The sequence below is a fragment of the Setaria viridis genome, chromosome 7 (assembly GCF_005286985.2).
Source record: "Setaria viridis chromosome 7, Setaria_viridis_v4.0, whole genome shotgun sequence".
NCBI lineage: Eukaryota > Viridiplantae > Streptophyta > Magnoliopsida > Poales > Poaceae > Setaria > Setaria viridis.
In genome coordinates, this window is record NC_048269.2 from 10,268,952 (window position 1) to 10,296,158 (window position 27,207).

Consider the following 27,207-nt stretch of genomic DNA (forward strand, 5'->3'; position numbering starts at 1 on the left):
AAAAAGGTAAAACTTATTTTAGTCCGGCCGAAAATTTGCGCTGCGACACGGCTCCTCCATCTTCCGTCTGGCTGCTATGGCTTCATGCACCACGCACCACATCTAATTCACTAGGCCCACGGGTTAGAGAAAGGGTGAGTTTGGAGATACAGAGAGGCATTCGAAGCATCCAGGTGCAGTTACAGTTCACCCCTCCTCTCAGATCCAGCCAGTCGTTCTTGCATTCATCCTACCCACTCGGTTTAGTCGCTCGGAGGATGATAGGAGGAGATGAGCTTACAGATGAGCTTCCACAGTTATTAACCTATAACTACCGTGTAGTTTGACATCGGTTAGAATACTATCAAGGCACAAAAAATAATTGACAATAATGATTGGATTTATACTATCCATTAGATTCATGAATAGCTCTCTATTGTTGCACTTGGGGAGCCGTAGGTGGAGCAGCAATGATTTGTGTTTGATACGAATAAAACTGTTTCTTAGGTGGGGCACTGCGTTCCATGTCTTTAGCCCGCCAGTGCGACTCTGGATGGAGAGGCCTATCAGCAAGGCTTTTCCAAGCCTTTAAATTTAGACTCGCTTCCTTCACTGAACTGATTCAATGGGTCCAATCCTGCTAAGCTAGCTAATTTTCCTTTACAAGATCTCGGCTCTTCGGAAGATCGAGCTCTTTCCATTGCTTTTTCAGAGCAACATGCTGCAGCCTCTCCTATTCTCAACATGCCGATGTACATTTCCATCTTGCCTTCGTAATGATGCTAGCAGTGATAATGTGCATTGTTATAAATGAATTGCAACATATGCATATATTTAAAGAAATATGCATGTGTATGTGCTAGATGTTCATAACAATAATATATTACTCTTCAACTCATCATCATTTGGACATGTCGACACATCAACATCAACATAAACACTTCAACCACGCAAATATGAACATAAATATATGTAAAACAACACACAGATCCAACAACACGATAACTTGACAACATAAACAACCAGTTCATTGTCAACATAAGCATCAACGGAAACTATTGATTAAACTAACAAAACCTAACTTAGCAGTTCATCCTAATAACTAACATAACATACCAATGTGGAACGAAAAAGTCCAACCGGGCAAAAGGACAATTCATTCATGACTCTGGCGCTTACATTGTTGGAGTTGGGTGACAGTGCTTAAATCATTGCCACGAAGCTAGCCCAACCCCCACCGTGCTACCACGGCAACCAAGGTCATCGTCGAAGCCAAGGCCACCGCTCAAGCTCGGGCCTTCACCGTAGCCGTGGACACCACTGTGGTGAGGATCTAGCACACGACTCAAGCATTGTAAGCTTCGCCATAGTTGTCGTGGGTGCAGCTGGTGCGGAGGACGCAAGCACCTTCCGCGCCTCCATGGTGGAGGCGGTTGATATGGTGGAGACGCATGAAGCAGCCTCCGCCAAGAAGCATAGGATCACGTCTCTCATCATGGCCACCATCACTGCTCGGGCCATGGAAGCAGCAATGGCCGCTACTGCGGTCTCTACCGGCACGGTTGCGGTTGCCACTTTCTCAGCTGGTCCCGCATGGGTGAGAGGAAGGTGAAGGAGGAGGGAGATGGGGCCGGCGGCAGTCATGGCTCGAGATGGGGAAGAGGAGGAGGGGCGAATATGTGAGGGGAGGGGGAGGCGGAGGAGATAATGTTAGGTTATCTGACCCCTCCTCCCTAATATTTATATAGAGGTCTGCAGTTCTTATTAGAGCTGGCATGTATAAGAAGTTATATGTGCCAGTTGTGATCAGAGCCGGCACACATATGGAGTTAATTTCACCTTTCTGAATTAAAGAAATAAAAAACAAACTTGAAATCCAAGCTAATAAAATACCAAATATCCCAAGAAAATATAATATATAAATTAAAACCAGTTCAATACAATTAATTACATATATAAAAATTTAATTAAAATAAGTGATCAATACAGTTGCCTTATATGGACGATTAACTCATTATTAGTGTAATCCTGGTGGATTCAGAGTTTTTTCACCCACGTGAAAACCACGAACTCCTCGTAGAAACATCTGGTGTGACCATGCAGTTTGTCGACATCCTTGGAAGATGGAAGTAAGACAAAGAAGGTGTGGCTGATGGCTGCTCCCTCATCATCGTCCTTCACCATGCAGTAGCCCAGGCACGTACCGATGCAAACGCTTACAGTGACAAAGGGATCGAATCGATCCTTCAACACATAGACCACCATGATGTGGTCCTGTCACCATCTCAGGCGTTGAACTGTTATTGGAGGACGCAGCGAGACTGTGAGAGACAAACATCTCGTCAATAGGTTAGGTATCCAGCGCCATTACTTTGATCTAGGTAAAAACCCGCAAAATTCAATCAGAAACTACCAATAGGGAGCAAGTTATGGAGCACATAATGTACAGAACATGTTAATTACCTGCAGAAAACTCTCGGCAGAGCAAAAACTCTCGGCAGAATACAAGAAAATGGTTCAACTTTTGATGATCAATATGCTCCAAGTCTCTGTGTATAAAAAGAGAGTACCATTTTCTCCGGATCTTAAATACATCTGATCATCCGACAAGCTAGGTGCTTTTCTTAGCTTTTACCAGCTCGTGCATCAGGCTTTTAGAAGCTCAAGCATCCAAACAAATCAGCTTTTGATTCTTCTTTTACATTCCTACAAGCTAGCTTCCACAGTCCCCCGAATAACATTATGTAAGAGAGGAACACTAATGTAGCAACTCCGTATTTGTAAAATTAAATATATTACAAATAGGAAAGCATCGGTGTTACAATGAAAATCTAGTGAGTCATGTTGACAAGAAATTTATGAACTTGTAAAATGAACGCCGTAGTTTGGTGCTTGGACCTTACTACTCACTAATAAAGGAAAACAAGTAAATATCTGCCGGTTTTATTGTTTGAATGAAGGAAAAAAATAAGTCTTTCAATAAACTGAAGGCTTTGAAGGTGTGCCACACATGGATACATGCATGATGCAGGCACCATGGATGACATGATGACAAGGTGCACGCGTCCACTTGATCTAGCACTCCTTAATGCAGACGCAGCGACGGCGGAACGTGCTGCACCGGGCAGAGGTGAACCCTTCACCACGGCACACGTTGGAGCAGTTGTCTTCCTTCATGCATAGCCCAACGAATTGAGCGCTATCCTTCTCACATTCCCTCGCCTGCACCGGCGCCATACCTACACGCAGAGAAGCACAAAACAAAGGGTTACATGTGACATGCAAATTAAAACTAGTGCACTAGGGTGTTCAATGTGCAGTTTTTGCTACATAATTCGAATAAGATCAAGAGCATGTGCGTGCCAATATGCGCATTGGACCTACGGCACCCTTCTTTTAGAAAGTACCTGTGGACGCGACGAGGAGAAGCAGGAGGACGACGGCGGGAAAGAACTTGCGTGGCGACTCCATTACACAATGTCTCCACAGGAAAGTACTCTTTAGGAATTTATTGAACAGAATTTATCGAATGGTTGTTCAGAACGGGGGACATGGCTTCCTGCTTATATACACGGGGTAGCAGCATGCAAGGCACTGCCACCACAGGAAATTGTCTACTCTCTATATATAACCAGCTAATTGTATCAGTGTTGGAGATTGAGACAAAATTTAGGGAGTGCATGTGAAGTCTACAACATAAGTTTCATAAAAAAAAAGTCTACAACATAAGTTAATTTTGAAGCTCAATACTAAAACAATCTAAATATTACGACATATCCAACTAATATAAAGTCAGTTTGAATCAGTAATTTGTTTTTTATGCCAACATGTATTCTAGGATTCAGATTTAAACGTTAGTAGTGCACCGGTATAACATCCCAAATTAGGTAAAATGAAGTATGTTGACCAAGCAAATTAGTGTGGGGTAAAAAGTTGATGTTTTTCAAGAGTAGCTCGTATGAACGATCAGAGACCGTGGATGCGCAGAGCTCTGGAATGATTCTGTTTGACAATTAGTATGTGTATGTCCCGTTTGGCCACCGGATGAGTCAGTGGCAATGCAGATAAGTTCGGACCGTCAGATGTTGCTTAGGGTTTCAATTTGGAAAAATAAAATTAAAGAACGAGTTGGGACGGGTGGACTCACTCCTATTCAGCATGTCGCCAGCCTGCATGTGTTCCCCGTTCCGCCCCTGCTCTAGTATCTCTCCTCGCCCTGCCCTGCCATCTATGGCGTCCACCATTCATTAGTTGGCGTCATCCTTGGTCGCTGCTATTGGCGGTGCAGCCGTTCTCCATCCTTGATGTGTTGCTGGTATGACCTGACGGTAAGGAAAGAACTAGTTATTGCTGCTTCGCCCTTCATCCTTAGTCCGTTTAATACGCGCATTCTGCCCTTGGGCTGTACATATTTTGCTGCTGTTGGAGCAGAGCAGTTGCTGCTTGTGTGGAAATGACGAGAAGCTGGGTAGAGAGCGAAGTACAGAAAGGGAAACACGAGAGCAAGGTGAGCGTTTCTCTAATTTCAGCTGGACCCCTTCAACTTGTTGAGCTAGTACCGAGAGGCTAACCTCCATTCAGTACTTTGATGCAAGGAATTTGGGTAGAGATTCAATTCATTGGTAGTTCGATCTTAATTATGTCAAATCAATCAGGCTGATTTCTTTGAGGAATTTCTGGAATGAATTGGTGAGGATTCTCAATGTGGCCTAATAACAAAAGTTGTAGGTTCCGTCAATATCTTTTTATTAGCGCTGGTTTTGTATCAATCGAATCGGCGGTTTTGGAAATAGTGCTGCTGTGCCATTTGGGATGTTTCACGCAGGAATCTGTTCGTGTGTTTTCCATGAAGTTAGAGCCATAATTCATCCTGGCCAACTGAATAAAAGTTGTTGGGAATTTTCTATAGATATTCATGATATATTTATTTGCCACATTTGGTTAAGCGGCATCAAATGTTATGATTAAAACAGTAAGCCACGTAGTGTACGTTACGGTCGAAATTCTAGAGAATATGAGAAGCAGTGATTTAGGGTTTGGGCAAGCGATTTCTTCAAGTATGTGGACTTGTAATCGATATGGACTAGTTCCTAAGTTTTGTTCTGCTCCACAGGTTTGGGAAGTTCTAGAGCCGAGCATGAGATGCCGGGTTCATTGTCAAGATTAACACTAAGTGCATGGTATGTTGGCATATTTACTTTTTCCTCTTCTTGATATTCATAATTCCATGCGCTTATGCTATCCGTGTTTCATGATAATGCATATGTTCCATTATTCATGTTTCAGGATTTTTCATTTACATTCAGTTCATGTTATGGTGAATCCTGGTGTGCAATTTGGTTCTTTATTCATGTTCCTGTCACCTCGGTTTTATCGGTAAATGCTAAGGATATTCAAGGTTGTGTTCATTTCATACGGAAACTACTATTTTATGTATATTCACTCGTTCACTATTTCTTTCTAGGTTATTATTTGTTCTTTTCCTTTCTATTTATACTTGTTGAGTGTTTTAACTCATCTGTGTTTATTTAGTTTTTAAGTACCAATTGATCACAACATGCATGTGAAGTGGGAGCGGTTCTCCATCACACACACATTTAATCTTACATATGTTTAGTTAATTCCATTTATACATTAAAATTACAACTAGTTAAATTTGGTTCCTTTAATTTGGTGGAGGGTGAGACGGTTTTGTGGTTGATTTTGTCTTTTGATTCATTAGTCATGATGAGCTATGATTATTATTTCTTATCTATATAGTATTCTTGTGGATATTATATGTTTTCCTTGTTTTTGATGTCCAACTTATAGGGAGACTACGATCAAAATTTTTAGTAAATTTTAGAATGTGTTTTAGAAGTTTTTAGTAGCCTCCAGATTATGGGAAAGATCAGGGGTGCTACAACCGGATACACAAATTACAAATATATCTGCAACTTGTTCCTACACTACAAGAAATCTTCCGATCTGTGATGAAAATTTTATGACACATATGTTCTCGTCATAGATCTATGATGTTTCTGGCTGAAAACGTCATAAAGTTTCACATCCGAGCAAATTTAGTGGCAAAATTATGGAACGTCATAAAAGTTGCCACCCAAGCCAAAAAGAAAACGTCACTCGCTATTTCATGGTGGTTTTGTGATGATATAAGATCCGCAAAAATGTCATAAATGAACCAGGATCCCACATGTAAGTTTAAGCTGATAAATAGGGTAGTAAAATAAAAAGGAAAACATGCTCCTCCCTTGTGTTGAACCTATTATCGATCGAATGGGAAGTCTTTACTGCAATCGGGACCAACATGTAAGTTTTAGGTGAGTTGGTGGCAAAAGTTTTGGTACGTTATGTTAGTCTGAGATGAAAAAAAGGGAAGGAAAATAAAAAGGAAAGAGTGTTCATAGAAAGGCTCGAACCTATGACCTCTTGAAAGTGTTGATAAAGAACTACCACTAGGACATGAACTGTATGCTTCTCATAAAAGATACATTTGATATATTGTGCTTCTAATAAGTGTTGTCGACATGCCAGTTGCAGGCCCAAGCATCAGCTATATACTTCTCATTTCTCGACATGGCGTATACTACTACAAGAGACTCACTGGCACCATGCTCATGTTGGTTGTTGCAAAGACTAGAGCTAGCGTTGGTGCAGAGATCTGCAACGGCACATGGTGGGAATGGCGCATCCTGGAGACGACGGGAGAAGGAGGAGGTAAGGTGAGGTCAGTCCCCTGGTTTGTGCCACTACTTTCCCCTATCATCCTAGGGAAGAGGATTTCTGGATTTCGGTATCTAGATTGAAGATACTAGATTCTGGTTTTGTCGTATCCTTAGATTTGCATTTTGATTGGTGATAGAAAATTGATAGGCTATAGTTTATGAAGTGTAGATACTTTATAATTTGATAGGTTCTTGTATTTTAATAGCATCCACAGGTGCTTGGGGTCATTGATAGCACCAGATCGTTGGCTCCTGATGTTATCGTTGTGGATCTTGAAAACAAGTGCGAGCACAGGTTTGCTCTCCATGTGAGGTATGATGGGACATTTGATAACCCTGGGTGCCGGTGTGCATCCTGTTGCAAGGTAAACGATAACTTGTTTCAATTCTAATAAACCTTGCTTGTACTCTTGATGTTAGTGTTGTAAATGGTGAATTGTATGAACGTAATTGGTGTCTGCAGCGTGAAGGGGAGAAATGCGTGGCGTTTAAGTGGGTTGATCGAGAATGGGATGCTAGGACTAAAGTTATTCTGGTGAAACTGATGAAGAGGAAGCAAAAAACTGAAGAGGAAGTAAGGTCCTGGGAAGAAGAATGCTTAATTGCTAAGGAAGAGGTACACATGATGAAGTGATACTTTGAGGACACAACCATTGACCTAGTGAGGAAGGAGCTAGGAATGGGAAATAGTAACATCAATCTAAAAGCTAAGAATGATGCAAAGATGTGGAAGGAAGAATGCGCAAAGGCTAACATGGAGCTTGAAGCGACTGTCGCTGAGTTGCAGAAGGTGAAAGGACACCTGGAACAAGCCACCAATGTGGTGAGGAGGGTCAAGGAATCGCTGCTATAGGCCAAATATATAAGGTCATTCAGGGACGATTAAAAGGTATATGTGATGTTTGGTGTTATTGCTAGATAGATGGTTGAGAGGTGGGATCATGCTTGTATTTTGTTAGCTGTGATACAATCTGCCAAATGATGATAGCTATTAATGATGATTATGAACTTTGTAATGATGAATGGCTATGACATGCTATCTTATGAAACTTGTTGTTGCTGTGATGTTTGTTGTTGTTGCTGAGGTAGGTGGTTGAGAGGTGGCATCGTGCTTTGATTTTGGTAGCTGATGGTATTATCTAGCAATTTAGGATAAGTAAGAATGGTGGTTATGAACTTTGTAGTGATGAATGGCTATGACATGCCATCGGATTCTAGCATATTTACCATTCATAATTCAGATACACTGCATAATTGATGAACACTAACTATATAGCTATTGGTAGTATATATACAAATGCGTTGTCTGATAATACAACGGGCGGCACGGGTGTTACAAGATTGAACTTCACTAATCCACTCATAGCTAGGCAACAACCATGTTCCTCATGACCAAATGTAGTTCCCAGGAATCTGCGTAATGCGGATCGCAGGATCATTGTTGACGCCTGCCACATTTCTTAGTCCCTGCTGGTAAAGCCAGTATTGCAACTCTTCACCATGCTGATTAGTTTCTAGGAAGTAAATGTGATTTTCCTTCAGGTTAGGCAAGCCACAAATGGTATGCTATTGTACAATAATGCACTTGCTAGGTCCAAATAGGATGATCTTATTCTGGAAGTCTGGAGCTGTCTCCTAGGGAATAGGCTGCCAAATGTCACTGACGAATGAATGCAGAGTAAATTTGACCACCTCAACATCTCTCTCGTTGATGTCCCAGGACCAGGTGCTATGCATCCTCTTCTCCTGAACAATAAAGAACAATTGGTCTTGACCTTGGAGTAAAGAAGAGTTGCTCATGCCAAGAATCCACGATAACCGGAGTCCAACGACTTGAGGAGGTTTTAATATCCCTCAAATTTGAGTCATATTAATTGTGTCAGCTTTTGCAAAAATTTAAATATTTTTTGTTTTATTATGTGAATCATATAAATACTTGGTCAAACTTAAGGTCAACCCTCAATTCTTTTCTCTAAATTCAAGAGCTAGTAATTAAAAATTGTGCATTCAAATTTAAACACATGCTTGCACAAGTGATTTGAAATTTCATTTAATTTTATTTGGATCTCATGTCAGAGTTTGTATTTTGGATCTAATTCAAAATACAAACTAAAGCTAACTTAAATAAAAATCTGTTTGACTGACTTTGCACCCGAGCTGTCCCAAACTGCTCGGAAGTCCGCTAACAATCTCTCCAAGCTCTAACTTAGCCTACCAACTCAATCAACCCGTTAACCTGCTAACCCTAACTTGACCCACTAACTTTCCTGGCCTGCTCGTTTTTAAAATGCTCTGGCATTCCTTAAATGGTTTAGAAGTTTATTTCCGACCCTTCGAATTGCTCCTTTGCTGGGTGATTCAATTTCGAAAATAAACTAATTCATCTAGACTAAATTCCCGAGAGCTCAATTTGAATTATGACGATATTTTCCAGCTCCTCGAATGAATACCTCGCTATTTAATTCGTTGCCAAAAAAATAGTCTAATTCCTCTGTTCCAAGTCTACGGAATAAATTGCAATCAATTTATTTTGTGGGCTTAAGTGGTGTTGGCCTTAACCTTAAAGCCCACCTAATCCTAACCCTAACCCTAACCTCCTTCTTTAGATACCCCTCTAATCCCTCACCCTCTCTCCTATCTTTCTCCCAAGCGCCACCGCACCTTCTTCAGGGTGTTTGGATACGAGATCCTAAACTTTAGTAGGGTCACATTGGATGTTCGGATACTAATTAGGAGGACTAAACATAAGCTAATTATAAAACTAATTGCACATATGGAGTCTAATTCGCGGGACGAATCTATTAAAGCTAATTAATTCATCATTAGCAAATGGTTATTGTAGCACCATATTGTCAAATGATGGACTAATTAGGATCAATAGATTCATCTCGCGAATTAGACTCCATCTATGCAATTAGTTTGTAATTAGCTTATATTTAGACCTCTTAATGAGTATCCGAACATCCAATGTGACAGGTGCTAAAGTTTAGTGGTGTGTATCCAAACACCCCCTTCCTCTTTTTCTCTGTTCATCCATCACCATCGCAAGCAGAGATGTACCGCGCGAGCCTCTGCACCGATCCATCTGCGACTCGCTGCCTTGGCCCGCTCGCCCGCCGCTCGCCACCTTGGCCCCCTCCGGCGCCGCACCGCGCGCCTCCACTTGAGCCACTGCCTTCGCCACACCTCGCCCTGACCCGCGCGTTTGCCGCCTCTGCGCCGCGCGCTCCTGGCCACGCTCGCCTCTACGCGTGCCTGGCCGCACCCCTCCACGCGCCCCTGGCCCAGCTCTCCTGCACTGCCACCGCGCTCAGCCCTTGGCCGCACCTGTGCCATGCGCCTCCGCCGCCCGTGCTCACCCTGCCACTCTGCTTCGCCTGGCCCGCTCGCCGCTAGTGCCACCGCCACCCGTGCACTGTGCCCCTCTGTGCCTCTCTGGCCATCATGCCCCGCCCATTGCCGCTGTACTCCTCTCCTCCTGCTCTGTTCTTCCCCCCACCGAGCAAACAAGCAAGCTGCAAGGAGCAACCTTGCTCTCTCTCTCTCTCTCTCTCCACAGTAGCTCGAGCACGCCGCCCCCTTTCTCCGTTTCCTGCCTCACAAGAACAAGCACCACTAGCTATGCACACCACTGTGCTGAGCTCCCATCTGTTTCCTTTCCACGAAGCAAGATAGAGCAGCAGCTCCAATTTCTCCTCTCTTCCTTGCCTTCCACCCTGTCCACAACCTGTTTGATGGAATGTGCCAACAGTAAACTGCACACTGATGATGCTGCGTTGGCCACATCGTGCTCGATGGTGAGCTGCTGCTTCCTCTCCATCAAGCCACCGCTACGTCAGGATGTCGCCGATGAAGTCGAACCACGAGCAGCTGGTCGACTACCTCAAGCAGAACCGCAAGCTGCTACCTTGGTCCACCTCACCTTCAACGTGTTCGACGAAATGCTTCAACACCCCGTTGAGCCCTAGGTGAGCGAGGCCCCCACCTTGCTGTCTCTATGTGTTCCAGCCTTCGTGCCGAGGAGCCATGATGCTATGCCGCAGCTCCGCCGTCGCTTGTGAGCCGGCCTTCGAGCCATGCCACCTTTCCTTGTGCCACTGCTTCACTGCTGCCAAGCTACCGGCTTGCACCATGGCCACGATCATTTGCTTGTTGTGGCCATGCACCCATCACCTGCATGTGCTTTGCTACCACACCTTGCTGCTGCCGTTTGCCAAGCTGCCACCTTAAAGCCGTCGCCGTCCATTGTTTGGGCGAGGCTGGAAAAACTAAGCCTTGAGCCACCGCTGCACACCTTAACTTCGCTGTTGCCTTGCAAAGCTTGCCGCCGTCACCTTGCTGCCACCAATTGTCGAGCTACTGCCTTGTCACCCCTTTTGCTCTATGTGCCACCGCTTCCTTTTTGGGCATTTGTCCGAACACTTTGCAAGCGCACGCGCCCAGCTGCTCGCAAGCCCACCACACCGCAACCCACATGCTTGCGTGGACACAGAAGATCCCAGCCGCGAGACCCACGACACAACCTAGAGCTAACACATGTCCCCACCTTAATCTCTAAATTTAAATTGATTAATCTGCTTTACTTCCTTATTAATTCATAACTAATTCATTCTAGCTTAGAAAATTATGAAACCTATTTCATTAATTTTCTAAAATAAAACTTGTGCTGTTTGTAGCTAGTTTGGAGTTATTTGGATCTTCTATCTTGCTCTTCTTGGTATTTGTGCATTAGATGTATTGCTTGTTATTTATATTTGTGTTGCATCTCGTGTATGTTGTAGACCTGAGCTGCGACGATCAAGAAGACCCTTTAACCTCGACTTCAATGGCAAGGACTTCGACAAACAAATATAAGGTGTCATGTCACTCCCAATCATATAGATTCTATGCATGCTTAGTTGCTAGCGCTTTACTTACATTACTTACTTGATGATGTTGGATTGCATAGCCAATATTTTAGCCATGCGTTGATAATTGTTTAATCCTGTTTCCTTGCTTACCTACTTTTGTGGACTAGCTATAGACCCCTAGCTAGTCCACCATTTATTTATCCATATACATGCTTTTGAGTTATGGATGGGCTTTTGCCATGGTTTGGTGATGGGATTCCTTGACTACTCTCGCGTGAGTTTTGGGTGAGTATGATTCCTTGATGGGTACTTGGCGGAAGCGAGCTAGGGTAGGTACTAAGGAGTGCCATGCCGATAGAGAGCATTCTGGACTCTCTCCATACCCCGTACCTATGGCGGGTACCTTGCTTGTTATTGAGGAGTGGGTTGGTGCTTTGGCACGTACTTGTTGGTAGAGTACTCGCTCTCAGCCACTTAAGGACCGAGTCAATTTACCAAAAGTCACAGCATCTATTTACATACATACCATTTGCTCACGTATGGGTGGGGCTCGGTTCGAGACTAGTAGTGGATAGCGCTCTTCCTGTAGGTGGACAGGAGGGTCATGTAAGGAGTTCGAGGCTATGGCCTGCTCTGACAAGACTGCACCCCGGCATGGGTAGGTTTCACAACTTTGAGGTCCTCTCTAGTGACGGCGTGTCGGTAACGACTCAGGTTCATCAGCCGAGATAATCCTAAGACAGGTTTCCTAATCTGTCGTCTCCATCAGCCGACCCCTGAAACCCAACCCAAAAACCGCTGGTTCTCTCTAAGTCCCAAAGACAGTGTTCCTTAAAAATCTTGGAGCTGTGGAGAACCAGAGACTGAATGGTGGACCCACAACCAGATTCCCCGGTTCTCTCGAGACAAACGCGCCAGAGCAGCGTGCGTCCCGCTTCAGAGCTTCCCCACCACGTGGCTCGATCTCTCCAACGCGCGCCGCCTCGCCCAGTCGCCAGCTGCGATAGGATAGATCAGCGCGCCTTCCTCCCAATCGCAGGGGAAGCCCCTGCAACCCTTTCTGCCTCGCCTCGTCTCGCTCGCACCCTTGCCGGCCGCGCCAAGGCGCCCTGTCGCCGCCGTGGCAGAAGTTTTGCCGCTGCTTCGCTGGACCGCCTCGCATCCCGCACCCATCACCTTGCCCGGATCCCCGGCTGCAAGCCCCGATGTCTTCCGGCTTTTTCGCCTCCCCACAGTCGCGCCGTCCACGAGCACACTCCATGACCATGGCTCTAGCAGGGACAGCTCCTTTTTCCGCCTCGCCAGTGATGTGCCCCAGCAAGCCGCTGTTTTGTGCTCGCTCGTGCTGCCACTCGCCTTGTCACCTCGCCTTCTGCGACCTCGCTTGCAGTGCCTTCCTTCCTATCACGCCAGTCAAGTCACCACCCACAATCTGCCGCTTGACGCGACCAGACCCTGCTCGCCTCCGCCAACTCTACATCCCGGCAAAACCGCGCCTGCGTCGGCCTTATCTCCAGTGCCCAATGACCAAAGACCCTGTCTCCGAAGCTCTGCTCCGCCGCCCATTGCCTCTCAATCGCCGCCAGGGCAGCGCACTCAATCCTTTTCTTCCCGATCTTCGTGCTACTCAACTCTCTCTCTCTTCCGCGCAGCTATAAAAGGGAGTACCAGAGCCCCCACCGGAGTTTCCTTCACCATCGTTGTTTCGCCACCCCATACTCTACTCGCACTTGACCATTGCCGCTTGAGCTCTTGAGAAGTTCCCCTCTCCACTAGAGCTTGCTTGTTGTCCACGAGAAGCCCCGCCGCCGGAGCACCGTCGAACCTCGCCGCCACCCAAGCCTTAGCGCTTTAGTCTTTCCACCCAAGTCTGTTCCTTCCCGACCCCAAGACATCACCAGTAGGCCTAAAGGTAAACTGCCGACCCTGTCTGGTTCACCCGACCCATTTTTCCGTCTTGCCCGACCATGTCTGTTTCGCCGACCCTTATCCACCTCGCCCGAGGGCTCGGCTGTATCTTTTTCTTTGACCCGCGGGTATCTGTGTAAAATATTGGGGACTTCTCTGTGTTAAGTCTGAGGACCCCAGTATAGTTATTCCTTAAGTTTAAGGGTCAGATCATAAGTGTATCCCCATCCAACCCTTTTATCCTGTTCTCCCCCAACTGAAGTTGGACTCCCCCACCTTTCCTGTAGCTTGCTACAAGTCCTGGGCTAAAGCTTGCAAGTGTTGTTGAAATAACCGTCTAAGTGCTAACTCCTACATTTGCATTCGTGTAGAGCTACATCTCGCCGATGGCACCTACGAACTGCATCCGGCACCAGAAGACGGAGCAGTAGCTGAGTCGCCGATCGCAGGAGCTGAAGCAGAACCCACCGAGGACCAGTTTGCCTCCACCCCGCTTGAAGGCGAGCCCCGAAGCATTAACCCAACTTTCTAAACTTGCACATGCCTTCCTTCTTATGTATGTGCATTTACGTATAGGACTTGTTTGAAACCATAGATGCATGACTTAGTTCCTTTGATCTGAACACTAGTCTGTTGGGTCCGAGTAGTTGCAACGCTTAATAGGACTCGGTAAAAGTCGAGTGATTTCCTGTCACTCGCGAGTTATAGGAGTTGGTTGTTTTCCTTCTGGTCACAACTATAAGGACGATGGACGGGGCAGGGTTTGGTGAATCCTTTTGGTGGCCGGCTGATCGCCCCGTCCGTTTACTTAAATCTGTTTAAGGCCCGACAGTGGTGGTGTTCGCGATCAAGTATTGGAAAGTACTAATCTCATACCCATTATGGGATGGGGAAGCCTAGTACCTGATTGAACCTAGATGTGAGTGGTTCGATCCACTGTCTCTGGAACAGAGTTCCCCTGCAGCCGCATGTGGTGGCAAGTGTGGTCACGGAACGACAGAGGCTGGGTCTGTGGAACCTTGCATCAAGGGAAGTGGGCCCGACATGGGTCAGGGGATTAATGGGGAAGGCCGACACAGGAAGCGACCCTCGGTGGTGCGCGGATATCGTGAGGTTAGGTTCGCCATGCATGGTTAAAGAACTCGAATCGATTCGTCTGCCTCTCACAGTTTGAGACTGCTTGATCGCTATGCTACACTGAGTAAAGAAGGAATCTAATGATGACATGGTCTTGATGTTGAGCTTATATACATAATGTTTGGATCTATGCTTGCTTAGTATAAGTTGCCAATATAGACCGGTTAATAAACTTAGAATCTGAGCTAAAATTTTGAAAGTAAGGACCTAACATAGTTGTTTTTTGGCAAACAAAACCCCTCAGCCAAAGAGCATTGCATGTCTAGAAGTGGTGGAGTAGTTTTTCCCACCGGTCGGTTAAGTCTTGTTGAGCTTAGAAGCTCAGCCTTGTTTGTGGCATCTCTTTTTAGGTGAAGTGGAAACTTCCGAGCTTGCTGCTGTTGGCACTTGGCCACTCCAGTTTCCTTCGGGGTGGACGGTCAAGTGGGATCCTTTCTCGGACGGCGGGGAATGGGATCACTGATGTCCTGTTTGGCCTCACCAGGGACGTCCGACCCCAGGGCTAGCTTCCGCTATGTTTTGTCTTCCGTTGTTTTTTTCGAACCTTGTAAAACTTTGATTTCAAACCAGTGTGTAATGAATTATTGAACTAATTGTGGATTTGTTGTATTCTTTAGAACCACCCACCTTCGTGTGAGCTATGCTAACTCAGTCCTGATAAGTGGTTAAATCGGATGAAATCCGACGGATCGTCGAGTTAACTTGATTAAAGCATGAGATTCGCGTGTTAAGCGACTTAACTGTGCTTTAGTTGAGTTAATTCGAGGTGTTCCGCCACAGCTGCTATCAGAGCTGGTTTAGCAGGACAGAGAACACAATGGGTCTTAAAAACACGTTCTTTTTGAATAAAATTTGCAAGAAAAACGTTGAAAAATCTCGTACGATCATTAAGGATGACCTTAGTACGAGAGGCCCTAGGGGATTTTGGGGTTATTTTAGGTGGCTATTACTTATTGGTTATTTTGCTAACCTCCAGCACTTTTCCACGTGTATCATACGTGTGCCGAGTTCCGCATCACGAGTATGCGAGGGTTGATAGGGAGTTCTATTCAAAGGACCCTATCATCACGGTTGTTTTGCCCACGTTTATCATACGTGCACAGGTTCCTATGTTAATTCATGCGAAGGGTGGTATAGTTCGATTCCAACAAGCCTATCATCACGGTTGTTCGCCCACGTCTATTATACGTGCGCAGATTCCGCATGTCGAGTATGCGAAGGGTTATATGGTTCCATTCAAAGGGGACCTATTTCCACGGTTGTTGTGCTGTCCATGCAGCGTTAAACGCATGGGTACCGTTTCTATAGTGAACGGTAATGCTTGGGAACGCTTTCGTGAGTGCTGGCATGAAAGGTTCATGTGGTCGTGTTTTCTGCAGGTACACTAAGTGCGTTCGCTAGGGAAACGATGCTAGAAACCGACTAGCTACTATAGGGAGCGACGTACTGGTTGCCTTGCCACCGGCACTGACCGCGTAAGACCAAAGCTTTTGGCAGTTGTTTTGGTTGAGAGGACGAGGCAGGTCGTGCATGCGTCATGAACTAAAACTGTGAAACCACCTTCCTACAACAACCTTGTCTTGGTAAAAGCTTTTCTTCGCCCTAAGGATTTCTAGTTACCTTCTCAACTTGCGCTCTGGTCAAAACTCTAAGTGTTCTTCCTGCCCGATCTGTTCTCCTTGGGGTTTCTATCTCACGCTTGTTTCGGTTCTTGGTTCTAGATGGCTGCTCCCGGACATGTGTTTCGCGGCGCTGATGGCACTTCCCACTCCACGTGCCTACACTTTGAGGGTTTTCCTGCTATTTTGTGGGATACCTTGAGCTGGTTTGGGTACCAGTCACCGCCTCTTTACGCGGGATGGGAGTACCAGGAGCATGGAGTGCAGCGGTGCAATGTGCAAGTGGTTGTACCTCCACCCCCTGTACAGCCCAAGTGGCCCCAGCTCGAGGCCTCAACCTACGGTCATGCCCTTGAGGACACCTGGGAGTCAACTGCCCTGCAGGCTCTCACCCAATTTTGCCGGCTACACCCGCTTGAGGTCCTTTTGGACCCGATCGGTTTGTTTCCCGCCAGGGATCGGCTAGACACGGCTTGGCTTGACCGCATCAACAACATGGAGGTGTTGGCAACCTCCCACTCGTTGGTCACCCTCTCTACCACAACCAGGTGCATGTCAGCTTTGTATCGGCTGATTGAGCTTCAAGGTCGGGGTATGGCTGTCTTGGCTCGGATAGCCGTAGACACCCAGAAGCATTTCAATGCCGCCAAGAGAGACTTGGTGGAGCGGTCATATCAGCTCATCCAGAGGAGCATACAGGTCAATGACATGCAGGCCAGGATTTCTGAGCTTGAAGAAGAAGTGACGGATATGGAGCATGACATGATTCAGCTTGCCGAAGAAAAGATGGAGGCTGAGATGGAGCTCACAGTTGCTAATGCACACTTGGACGAGCACCATGCCGAGCTCGATGCTATCCATGCCTTGGAAATGTAGCTGGACGAGCAAGAAGACCCTGCGGAGGTAGTTGGAGCATCCAGTATGGACATTGAAGATGGCGACGCCCCTTCTCCGACGCATAGTGTTCCCTCAGTGGGCAACCTAGATAACCTTTAGGTTGAAGACTGTAGGGAGCTAATCTTTGTTGTACTCCTCGGCAACCTAAATTTTGGATAGCGATGTAATAGGTTAGCCTTGAGTTGAGTGCTCCTCCTGTGTTAAAGAACCAGCCCTATAATGATCTTGGGTAAAATCGGTTCCTTTTGGGACCTGCCTTGGATGCTGAAGTGTGCGAGTTTTTGTGCTGTGACCGCACGCAGGTTTCCGTTCCTTTGGGTCTGTCCAAAGTATGGCCGACCCCGGGTCGCAAGGTCGGATGCGCCCGACCGCTCGCGGCAGGTCTCCGCCTCGCCCGACCCCTTGTTGCACGGTTTTGTTTCGCTGACCCGAGCACTTAAGGTCGGATATAGTGGAACCCATGGGATACGGTTTTGGCTCGCCCGAGGTTGTGTGCAGGACCGAGCTAGTTGCTAACTCGGATGGCAAGAAGAGGTGTACACCTCCTTAATGAGAGATGTTGTTGTGCTGCACTATCGGCAAGAGTCGCATTTAAGGATTTAACATATACGTTTCCGCATTATTGGGATACTTCTGAGATTATGGAATTAGTGGAACGTTGACTCTTGCAGATGGCGCACCGCACCCGATCTGGCTCTGTGCCCAGTGGCAGTGAGCAGAGGTAGGACTTTTCGCTGCCTCTGCCCCCACCTTTGCTGGAAGCCATCTTGGCGGCTCAAACGGAGCTGCTAAGGCACATTGTCCAAGGGCAACAACAGTAGCCCCATGGAGGGAGGGCTCATCAGCAACCTCCGGTTGCTCGTTATGAAGACTTTTTGAGCACGCAGCCCCTGACCTTCCACAAGACAGAGGACCCTCTTGACGCCGACGCATGGGTTCACATGATCGAATCAAAATTCGAACTCCTCACCGCCCCGTGCCCCGACCAGAACAAGGCCCGGTTCGAAGCTCAACAACTGCGTGGTTCCACCTGGCTTTGGTGGGACCACTATCACGCCATGTTGCCGGCCGACCATGTTGTCAGCTGGAATGAGTTCAAGACCGCTTTCAAAAGGTCTGGTAGAATGTAAACTCAACGAGTTCCTGGCTCTTACCCAGGGAAGCCGCGACGTTCTACACTACGCACAAGCTTTCAACGACCTGTGCCACTACGCAGGCTATCACGCGGATACCGACGAGAAGAAGAAGGATAGGTTCCATAGAGGTTTAAGCCTGGAGCTCAAGGAGAGGTTGAACCCTATCAAGGTGGATACCTATAATGAGTTGGTGAATCTGGCCATCTCCCAAGAAGACTGCATGCAGGCCCTCAAGGTCGACCAGAAGCGGAAGGCCTCAGTGGCATTACCGAGCTCGCCCACTCGAAGATTCAGAATGGTTCCCCCTCAGGTGCCCCACAGGCCACAGCAATCGGGACGATGGATTGCTCGCCCTCCACCACCAGCGGCACCTCGTTTCCCCGGTTTCCACCCGCAAGCACCCCGGCCGACCTTATCGCCACCGCCGCACCCTGTGAATGGTAACCGCTATTTTGCTTGCAGCAATGAAGGGCACTTTGCTAAGACTGCCCGAGAAACAAGAATCAGCGGCCTGGCCAAAACCCCACAGCCAACAGGGGAAGAAGGCCCAAGGTGCAGGTTCGCCAGGGTCGGCTCAACTACACCAGCCTAACCGAGCTCCCCGAAGGTGCGCTAGTAATGATGGGTACCTTCCTTGTCCAAAATCAAACTGTTGCTGTTTTGTTTGACTCAGGAGCATCCCATAGCTTCATGAGGAATAAGACTGGTGAGAGATGTAAGCTGAGCGTTGGTTACACCAAAGGGTCAGATGTGATCTCCACCCCGGGAGGGAAAATAGCTTCGGACAAGATAGTTAACCTTGTGCCTATCCAGTTAGGCCAGATTCCTTTTAGAGAGAATCTCATCATCCTTGACCTAGAAGGAATAGATATCATCTTGGGGATGGATTGGATGACCCAACACCAGGTGGTTCTAGACGTAGCTACCCGAGCTCTCCACATCAACTCACCCTTGCATGGCAACTCTACCCTATACTTGACCCACCCTGAATACGCAAGTCCCTATGCGTACCCTGTAACAGAAGCCCGGATAGAAGATCTTCCTGTTGTCTGCGAGTACCCTGATGTGTTTCCAGATGACTTGCCTGGCATGCCGCCAGATAGAGATATCGAGTTCGCCATTGAACTATAGCCAGGAACCGCCCCGATATCGAAGAGACCCTATCGGATGCCACCCGCTGAGCTGGCCGAGCTGAAAACCCAATTGCATGATCTGTTGGAGAAAGGCTTTATCCGACCTAGTACTTCACCCTGGGGTTGCCCAACCCTATTTGTGAAGAAGAAGGATGAAAGTCTGCGCATGTGTGTAGACTACCGACCCCTCAATGCGGTGACTATCAAGAACAAGTATCCACTTCCCCGCATTGATGTTCTGTTTGACCAATTAGCTGGAGCCAGAGTGTTCTCCAAGATTGATCTGTGTTCCGGTTATCACCAAATCAAGATCAGACCCTGTGACGTTCCCAAAACTGCTTTCTCCACAAGATATGGACTCTACGAGTACCTGGTTATATCTTTTGGACTCACCAATGCACCCGCTTATTTTATGTACCTCATGAATTCAGTGTTCATGCCCGAGCTAGATAAGTTCGTGGTGGTGTTCATTGATGATATCCTGGTATACTCGAAGAACGAAGAAGAACATGCCAAGCATCTTCATGTGGTTCTTCAACGGTTGAGAGACCATCAACTTTATGCCAAGTTCTCCAAGTGTGAAGTCTGGTTGGAGAGTGTCAAGTTCTTGGGACACACCATCTCTCGGAATAGCATAGCGGTTGACCCCAGCAAGGTATTGGAGGTCATGGACTGGAAGCCACCCACTTCAGTTCACCAGATCCGAAGTTTCCTTGGACTAGCAGGCTACTATCGGCGTTTCATCCCGGATTTCTCCAAGATAGCTAAGCCGATGACTGAGCTGCTGAAGAAGGAAGTCAAGTTTGTGTGGAGCAACAAGTGTGAAGAAGCCTTCCACACCTTGAAACACCTGCTGACTTCAGCCCCGGTTCTAGCTCAACCCGACCCTTCCAGACCGTTTGACGTATACTGCGACGCCTCTGGCACTACACTTGGGTGTGTTCTTATGCAAGACACCCGAGTCATTGCCTATGCCTCGCGGGCATTGCGACCACATGAACTGAACTATCCAACCCATGATCTTGAGTTGGCAGCAGTGATTCATGCCTTAAAGATATGGAGACACTATCTGATGGGCACCCACTGCAACATCTACACCGATCACAAGAGCCTAAAGTACATCTTCACCCAAGCCGACCTCAACATGCGCCAAAGAAGATGGTTGGAGTTAATAAAGGATTATGATCTGGAAGTACATTATCACCCAGGCAAAGCCAACGTGGTGGCAGATGCTCTTAGCCGCAAGACCCATTGCAGTTGCTTGTTGGCAACCAACTTCACAGAGACCTTGTGTAAGGAGGTGGAAAAATTTAGTTTGGAGGTTATTTCCCATGGAACCCTCGGCCATATCTCCCTTCAGTTTGTTTTGGAGGACCAAATTGGGTCAGCACAGTTAGAGGATGAGGAAATAAGGCGAATCAAAAGGAAGATTTCATGGAAGGATGAAGGGTACAAGCAATTCCGACAGGATGAGAATGGGAGAGTGTACTATGGAAACCGACTAGTTGTACCATCCAACCCCACTCTTAAGAAGCAAATCCTAGATGAAGCCCATCTCTCCAAGTTCCCGATCCATCCTGGTAGTAATAAGATGTATCATGATCTCCGTCAAACTTTTTGGTGGAATGGAATGAAGCCAGAAATTGCACGCTATGTCTCGGAATGTGACACCTGTCAACGTGTCAAGGCCAGCCATTTGAAGGTAGCGGGTACCCTGCAACCACTATCTATTCCATCCTGGAAATGGGAAGACATCAGCATGGATTTCGTTGTTGGACTGCCCCTTACGCCTCAGCGATATGACTCCATTTGGGTTATCGTGGATCGCCTTACCAAGTCTGCCCACTTTCTTCCTGTTCACACTACCTACCCACCCAAGAAATATGCAGAGATGTATCTTGACCGTATTGTTTCTCTACATGGTGTGCCCAGGACGATCATATCCGATCGAGGTGTTCAGTTTGTAGTGCGTTTTTGGGAACAGCTACAAGCATCACTTGGCACCAAGCTCATTCGTAGCTCTACCTATCATCCTCAAACCGATGGTCAGACTGAAAGAGTAAATCAGATCCTTGAAGATATGCTACGAGCTTGTGTCATCCATTATGACAAGAATTGGGATAAGTGCTTACCCTTGGCAGAGTTTTCCTATAACAATAGCTACCAGACTAGCTTGAAGATGACACTGTTTGAAGCCCTATATGGTCGGAGATGTCGAACGCCATTGAGTTGGTCAAGAGTTGGAGAGAGACAGACCTATGGTCCTGATTTAGTAGTAGAAGCAGAAGAGCAAGTTAAGATAATTCAAGCAAATCTCAAGGCCGCCCAATCTCGACAGAAGAGCTACTCCGACAGGAGAAGGAGACCCCTGCAGTTTGACCTTGGTGATTACGTATATCTTCACGTCTCCCCGACCAAAGGAGTGCAACGGTTTGGAGTAAAAGGGAAATTGGCCCCCCGATACGTTGGTCCTTATGAGATCGTGGAAATTTGTGGACCCGTTGCTTACCGGATCCAGCTACCAGAACAGCTTTTGGCCATTCATGATGTTTTCCATGTATCCCAACTGAAGAAATGTGTCCAAGTTCCAACTCAGGTCTTGGAACAGGAGCGACTTCAAATCGAGCCCGACCTGACTTACAATGAGTACCCGGCCAAGGTCCTCGACCGTAAAGAAAGACACACCCGACGGCAAATTGTGAAGATGTACAAGATACTATGGAGCAACCACACGGAGGAAGAAGCAACCTGGGAAACAGAGGAGTATCTGAACAAGCACTTTCGAGGTTTTGTTTTCAACCAAGAAGGTAAGGACCCCACAGCCCCACTGTTTGCCCTTACACCCAAATCTCGGGATGAGGTTCTTTTTAAGGGGGGTAGGCTATAACGACTCAGGTTCATCAGCCGAGATAATCCTAAGACAAGTTTCCTAATTTGCCGTCTCCATCAGCCGACCCCTGAAACCCTACCCAAAAACCGCCGGTTCTCTCTAAGTCCCAAAGACAGTGTTCCTTCAAAATCTTGGAGCTGTGGAGAACCAGAGACTGAATGGTGGACCCACAACCAGATTCCCCGATTCTCTCAAGACAAACGCGCCAAAGCAGCGTGCGCCCCGCTTCCGAGCTTCCCCACCACGTGGCTCGATCTCTCCGACGCGCGCCGCCTCGCCCAGTCACCGGCTGCAACAGGATAGATCAGCGCGCCTTCCTCCCAATCGCAGCGGAAGCCCCTGCAACCCTTTCTGCCTCGCCTCGTCTCGCTCGCAGCCTCGCCGGCCGCGCCAAGGCACCCTGTCGCCGCCGTGGCAGAAGTTTTGCCGCTGCCATGCCGGATCGCCTCACATCCCGCACCCATCACCTCGCCCGGATCCTCGGCTGCAAGCCCCGATGTCTTCCGGCTTTTCCACCTCCCCACAGTCGTGCTGCCCACGAGCGCGCTCCACGACGATACCGTCCCTGCCAACCATGGCTCCGGCAGGGACAGCTCCTTTTTCCGCCTCGCCAGTGATGTGCCCCGGCAAGCCATTGTTTTGCGCTCGCTCGTGCCGCCGCTCGCCCTGTCACCTCGCCTGCTGCGACTTCGCTTGCAGTGCCTTCCTTCCTGTCACGCTAGTCAAGTCGCCACCCACAATCCGCCACTTGACGCGACCAGACCCTACTCGCCTCCGCCAACTCTACATCCCGGCAAAACCATGCCTGCGCCGGCCTTATCTCCAGTGCCCAATGACCAAAGACCCTATCTCCGAAGCTCTGCTCCGCCACCCATCGCTGCTCAATCGCCGCCAAGGCAGCACACTCCATCCTTTTCTTTCTGATCTTCATGCTACTCAACTCTCTCTCTCTTCCACGCAACTATAAAAGGGAGTACCAGAGCCCCCACCGGAGTTTCCTTCGCCATCGTTGTTTCACTGCCCCATACTCTGCTCGCACTTGAGCACTGCGGCTTGAGCTCTTGTGAAGTTCCCCTCTCCGCTCAAGCCCACTTCTCCCCAACCCACTAGCTGCCTGTTCCTCCGCGCGGTGCTAGAGCTTGCTTGTTGTCCACGAGAAGCCCCGCCGCTGGAGCACCATCGAACCTCGCCGCCACCCAAGCCTTAGCACTTTAGTCTTTCTGCCCAAGTCTGTTCCTTCCCGACCCTAAGACTTCACCAGTAGGCCTAAAGGTAAACTGCCGACCCTGTCTGGTTCGCCCGACCCCTTTTTCCATCTCGCCTGACCCTGTCTGTTTCGCCGACCCTTATCCACCTCGCCCGAGGGATCGGCTGTATCTTTTTCTTTGACCCAAGGGTATCTGTGTAAAATATCAGGGACTTCTCTGTGTTAAGTATGAGGACCCCGGTACAGTTATTCCTTAAGTTTAAGGGTCAGATCATAAGTGTATCCCCATCCGACCCTTTTATCCTGTTCTCCCCCAACTGAAGTTGGACTCCCCCACCTTTCCTATAGCTTGCTACAAGTCCTAGGCTAAAGCTTGCAAGTGTTGTTGAAATAACCGTCTAAGTGCTAACTCCTATATTTGCATTCGTGTAGAGCTGCATCTCGCCAACGACACCTACAAACTGCATCCGGCGCCAGAAGACGGAGCAGTAGCTGAGTCGCCAATCGCAGGAGCTGAAACAGAACCCACCGAGGACCAGTTTGCCTCGACCCCGCTTGAAGGCGAGCCCCGGAGCATGAACCCAACTTTCTAAACTTGCACATGCCTTCCTTCTTATGTATGTGCATTTACGTATAGGACTTGTTTGAAACCATAGATGCATGACTTAGTTCCTTTGATCTGAACACTAGTCTGTTGGGTCCGAGTAGTTGCAACGCTTAATAGGACTTGGTAAAAGTCGAGTGATTTCCTGTCACTCGCGAGTTATAGGAGTTGGTTGTTTTTCTTCTGGTTATAACTATAAGGATGATGGACGGGGCAGGGTTTTGTGACTTCTTTTGGTGGCCGGCTAATCGCCCCGTCTGTTTACTTATATCTATTTAAGGCCCGACAGTAGTGGTGTTCGCAATCAAGTGTTTGAAAGTACTAATCTCATACCCATTATGGGATGGGGAAGCATAGTACCTGATTGAACCTGGACGTGAGCGGTTCGATCCACTGTCTCTGGAACGGAGTTCCCCTGTAGCCGCATGTGGTGGCAAGTGTGGTCACGGAACGGCAGAGGTAGGGTCTGTGGAACCTTGCACCAAGGGAAGTGGGCCCGACACGGGTCAAGGGATTAATGGGGAAGGCCGACACAGGAAGCGACCCTCGGTGGTGCGTGGATGTTGTGAGGTTAGGTTCGCCATGCATGGTTAAAGAACTCGAATCGATTTGTCTGCCTCTCACAGTTTGAGACTGCTTGATCGCTATGCTACACTGAGTAAAGAAGTAATCTGATGATGACATGGTCTTGATGTTGAGCTTATATACATAATGTTTGGATCTATGCTTGCTTAGTATAAGTTGCCAATATAGACCAGTTAATAAACTTAGAATCTGAGCTGAAATTTTGAAAGTAAGGACCTAACATAGTCGCTTTTTGGCAAACAAAACCCCTCAGCCAAAGAGCCTTGCATGTCTAGGAGTGGTGGAGTAGTTTTTCCCACCGGTCGGTTAAGTCTTGTTGAGCTTAGAAGCTCAGCCTTGTTTGTGGCATCTCTTTTTAGGTGAAGTGGAAACTTCCGAGCTTGCTGTTGTTGGCATTTGGCCGCTCCAGTTTCCTCCAGGGTGGACGGTCAAGTGGGATCCTTCCTCGGACGGTAGGGAGTGGGATCACTGATGTCCTGTTTGGCCTCACCAGGGATGTCCGACCCCGGCGCTAGCTTCCGCTATGTTTTGTCTTCCGTTGTTTTTTTCGAACCTTGTAAAACTCTGATTTCAAACCAGTGTGTAATGAATTGTTGAACTAATTGTGGATCTGTTGTATTCTCTAGAACCACTCACCTTCGTGTGAGCTATGCTAACTCGGTCCTAATAAGTGGTTAAATCGGATGAAATCCGACGGATCGTCGAGTTAACTTGATTAAAACATGAGATTCGCGTGTTAAGCGACTTAACCGTGCTTTAGTTGAGTTAATCCGAGGTGTTCCGCCACAGTGCCCTACAGATGAGGACAATTCCAGACTCGAGGAAACGTGCAAGAGCTATCTACTTACTAGGGCTCCGGTCGTTAGGTGGGGTTTGGATGACTAGCTACCATTCAGGTTCCACCCATGTGGGTACAGTTGTACAACCTCTGTAGAGTGTATAAAGTTATATCTATAGTCCGTGTCCACCGGTTATGGACAGTGCTGTTGACTACCGTTACTCCTGACTAGACTTTATATATTCTTCTACCTCCCCTTTTTGAGATAGGCCAGCGTTTGTTGTTGAGATGTGAGGGGAGGGAGCTCTCACATCGCCTGGAGTGTTTGGGTGCTGGATTCTTGGGTAATGGATCTAGTGACTTATGATGACATCCTGGTTGTGAGGTGTTGACCTCGGAGATGGTATTGCTTTGCTGCTCTCTTGATTGCTGCTACTGCTGTTGCATAAACCCCTACAGCCATATATAGGTTTATCCATGCATATAATATTATTCCCTTATTTCCTTGGCTTGCTGCTATTGGGAGTTGACATGGCCTGCCTGCTTCTTGGGTAGATGGTGGCTTTTCAGGATTAGAGCTCGACTACAACTTTGACAATGACGGATGGGAAGACTAGGGATGGTTCTTCACTTGATTCGCCTGTGAAGATGGAGTTCTCCATAGCTTATGTTTCCGCTACGTAGATGTTTTACCTTTCTTGTTTCAGTCCTGATGGACTTGCACTGGCATGCGCCAAAGAGATGTACTTGATATTTATGTTAATTATACTCTGTTGTACTCTATTTCTCTCTCTGTTTTTATGTTGTATGTATCTGTACTATCAGAGATAGGGATTCGCACGTGATAGCCTTCCTGGGACTATCATTGAGGTGTGTAGGCTTGAATTCTCAGAAATAGGAATTCAGTTCCTTTTCAGAGGTGCTGGAAGATGATGCCCCAAGTAGATCCACATGTGTTCAAGATAACTATGCCAGAAAGGTTTGGTAGTCTAGTCGGATTGGCTTCCTAAATACCATATGCAGGCGGGCAATGATCCTAGCACTCGAGTAGATTTAAGGGGCCACAAATTGGTTACCACAAGAAATGACTCTGCCCATATTAACAAATGATCCTAGCACTTCCAGTAAGTGTTTCCAAGTGCAAGATACAAGCATCAAGAGAACCCATACGGCACCGTGCTGGAAGTCGAGGAAGGATAATGTGCTCACGATGATACAAAGGATTCAGCAAGCACACGGTGCTCTCATATCTGTCATCTACGGCAACAATGCATCCAGATCGACAACAACCAATCAGCCTATGCCTTTTCCTAGCTAATGCCGGAAATGAGACATCAAAAAGCCAGTAATCCACGATGGATGTGAATGTCACTGCTCCAGATTCACCGATATGTTCGGATGTCAAAATCCAAGGGTCAAACGGGTGTGGCTTACATGAATGAGTGTAGTTCCAACTCTAACAGACTGCTTTGAACATGATGAAATCTAATGCATCACTAATCTTATTAGCGATGCTCGCACAAAAAGATCTAGCATTAGATTTGCCCAGGAAGGACCCATGTTTGAGGAGAGATTGAAGGGACATCCAAAGAAGAAGGTAGAGGGAGAACAATGGAGGACTCATAATAGATAGAGAAGGGGGAAGTTATGGACGAGGCAGAGATTGCAGTTCAAAGATAGAGTAATGATGAGGGCATGGAAGCAGTTGGTGAAGTTCCGATTGTATTTATGTTTTGCAGAAAGGACCTTCCTAAGTAACAAC

The 27,207-nt window shown here is 47.3% G+C and overlaps 1 protein-coding gene and 1 long non-coding RNA gene across 2 annotated transcripts; one reads left to right on the plus strand and one right to left on the minus strand.

Moving 5' to 3' along the window:
* Positions 1-2,946: 2,946 nt before the first annotated feature.
* LOC117862791 (defensin Tk-AMP-D1.1) lies at positions 2,947-3,556 on the minus strand. The gene is made up of 2 exons (XM_034746316.2): positions 3,387-3,556; positions 2,947-3,218 (listed from the first exon to the last, which is right to left on the minus strand). Exons 1-2 carry the CDS (start codon positions 3,448-3,450, stop codon positions 3,055-3,057), a joined length of 228 nt encoding a protein of 75 aa, XP_034602207.1. The 5' UTR covers positions 3,451-3,556; the 3' UTR covers positions 2,947-3,054.
* Positions 3,557-9,397: 5,841 nt separating this feature from the next.
* Positions 9,398-26,228, plus strand: LOC117862956 (uncharacterized). Its single transcript, XR_004642088.2, has 3 exons — positions 9,398-10,669; positions 11,483-11,556; positions 26,001-26,228. It is a non-coding gene; the product is annotated as an uncharacterized lncRNA (long non-coding RNA).
* The last annotated feature ends 979 nt before the right edge of the window (positions 26,229-27,207 follow it).

What these genes read in the sequence shown, in the direction of transcription:
- LOC117862791 (XM_034746316.2), bottom strand. Translation starts at nt 3,450, where the DNA reads ATGGAGTCGCCACGCAAGTTCTTTCCCGCCGTCGTCCTCCTGCTTCTC. An exon ending in TCTCCTCGTCGCGTCCACAG is followed by an intron (nt 3,219 to 3,386) that starts GTACTTTCTAAA and finishes CTCTGCGTGTAG; the next exon opens with GTATGGCGCCGGTGCAGGCG.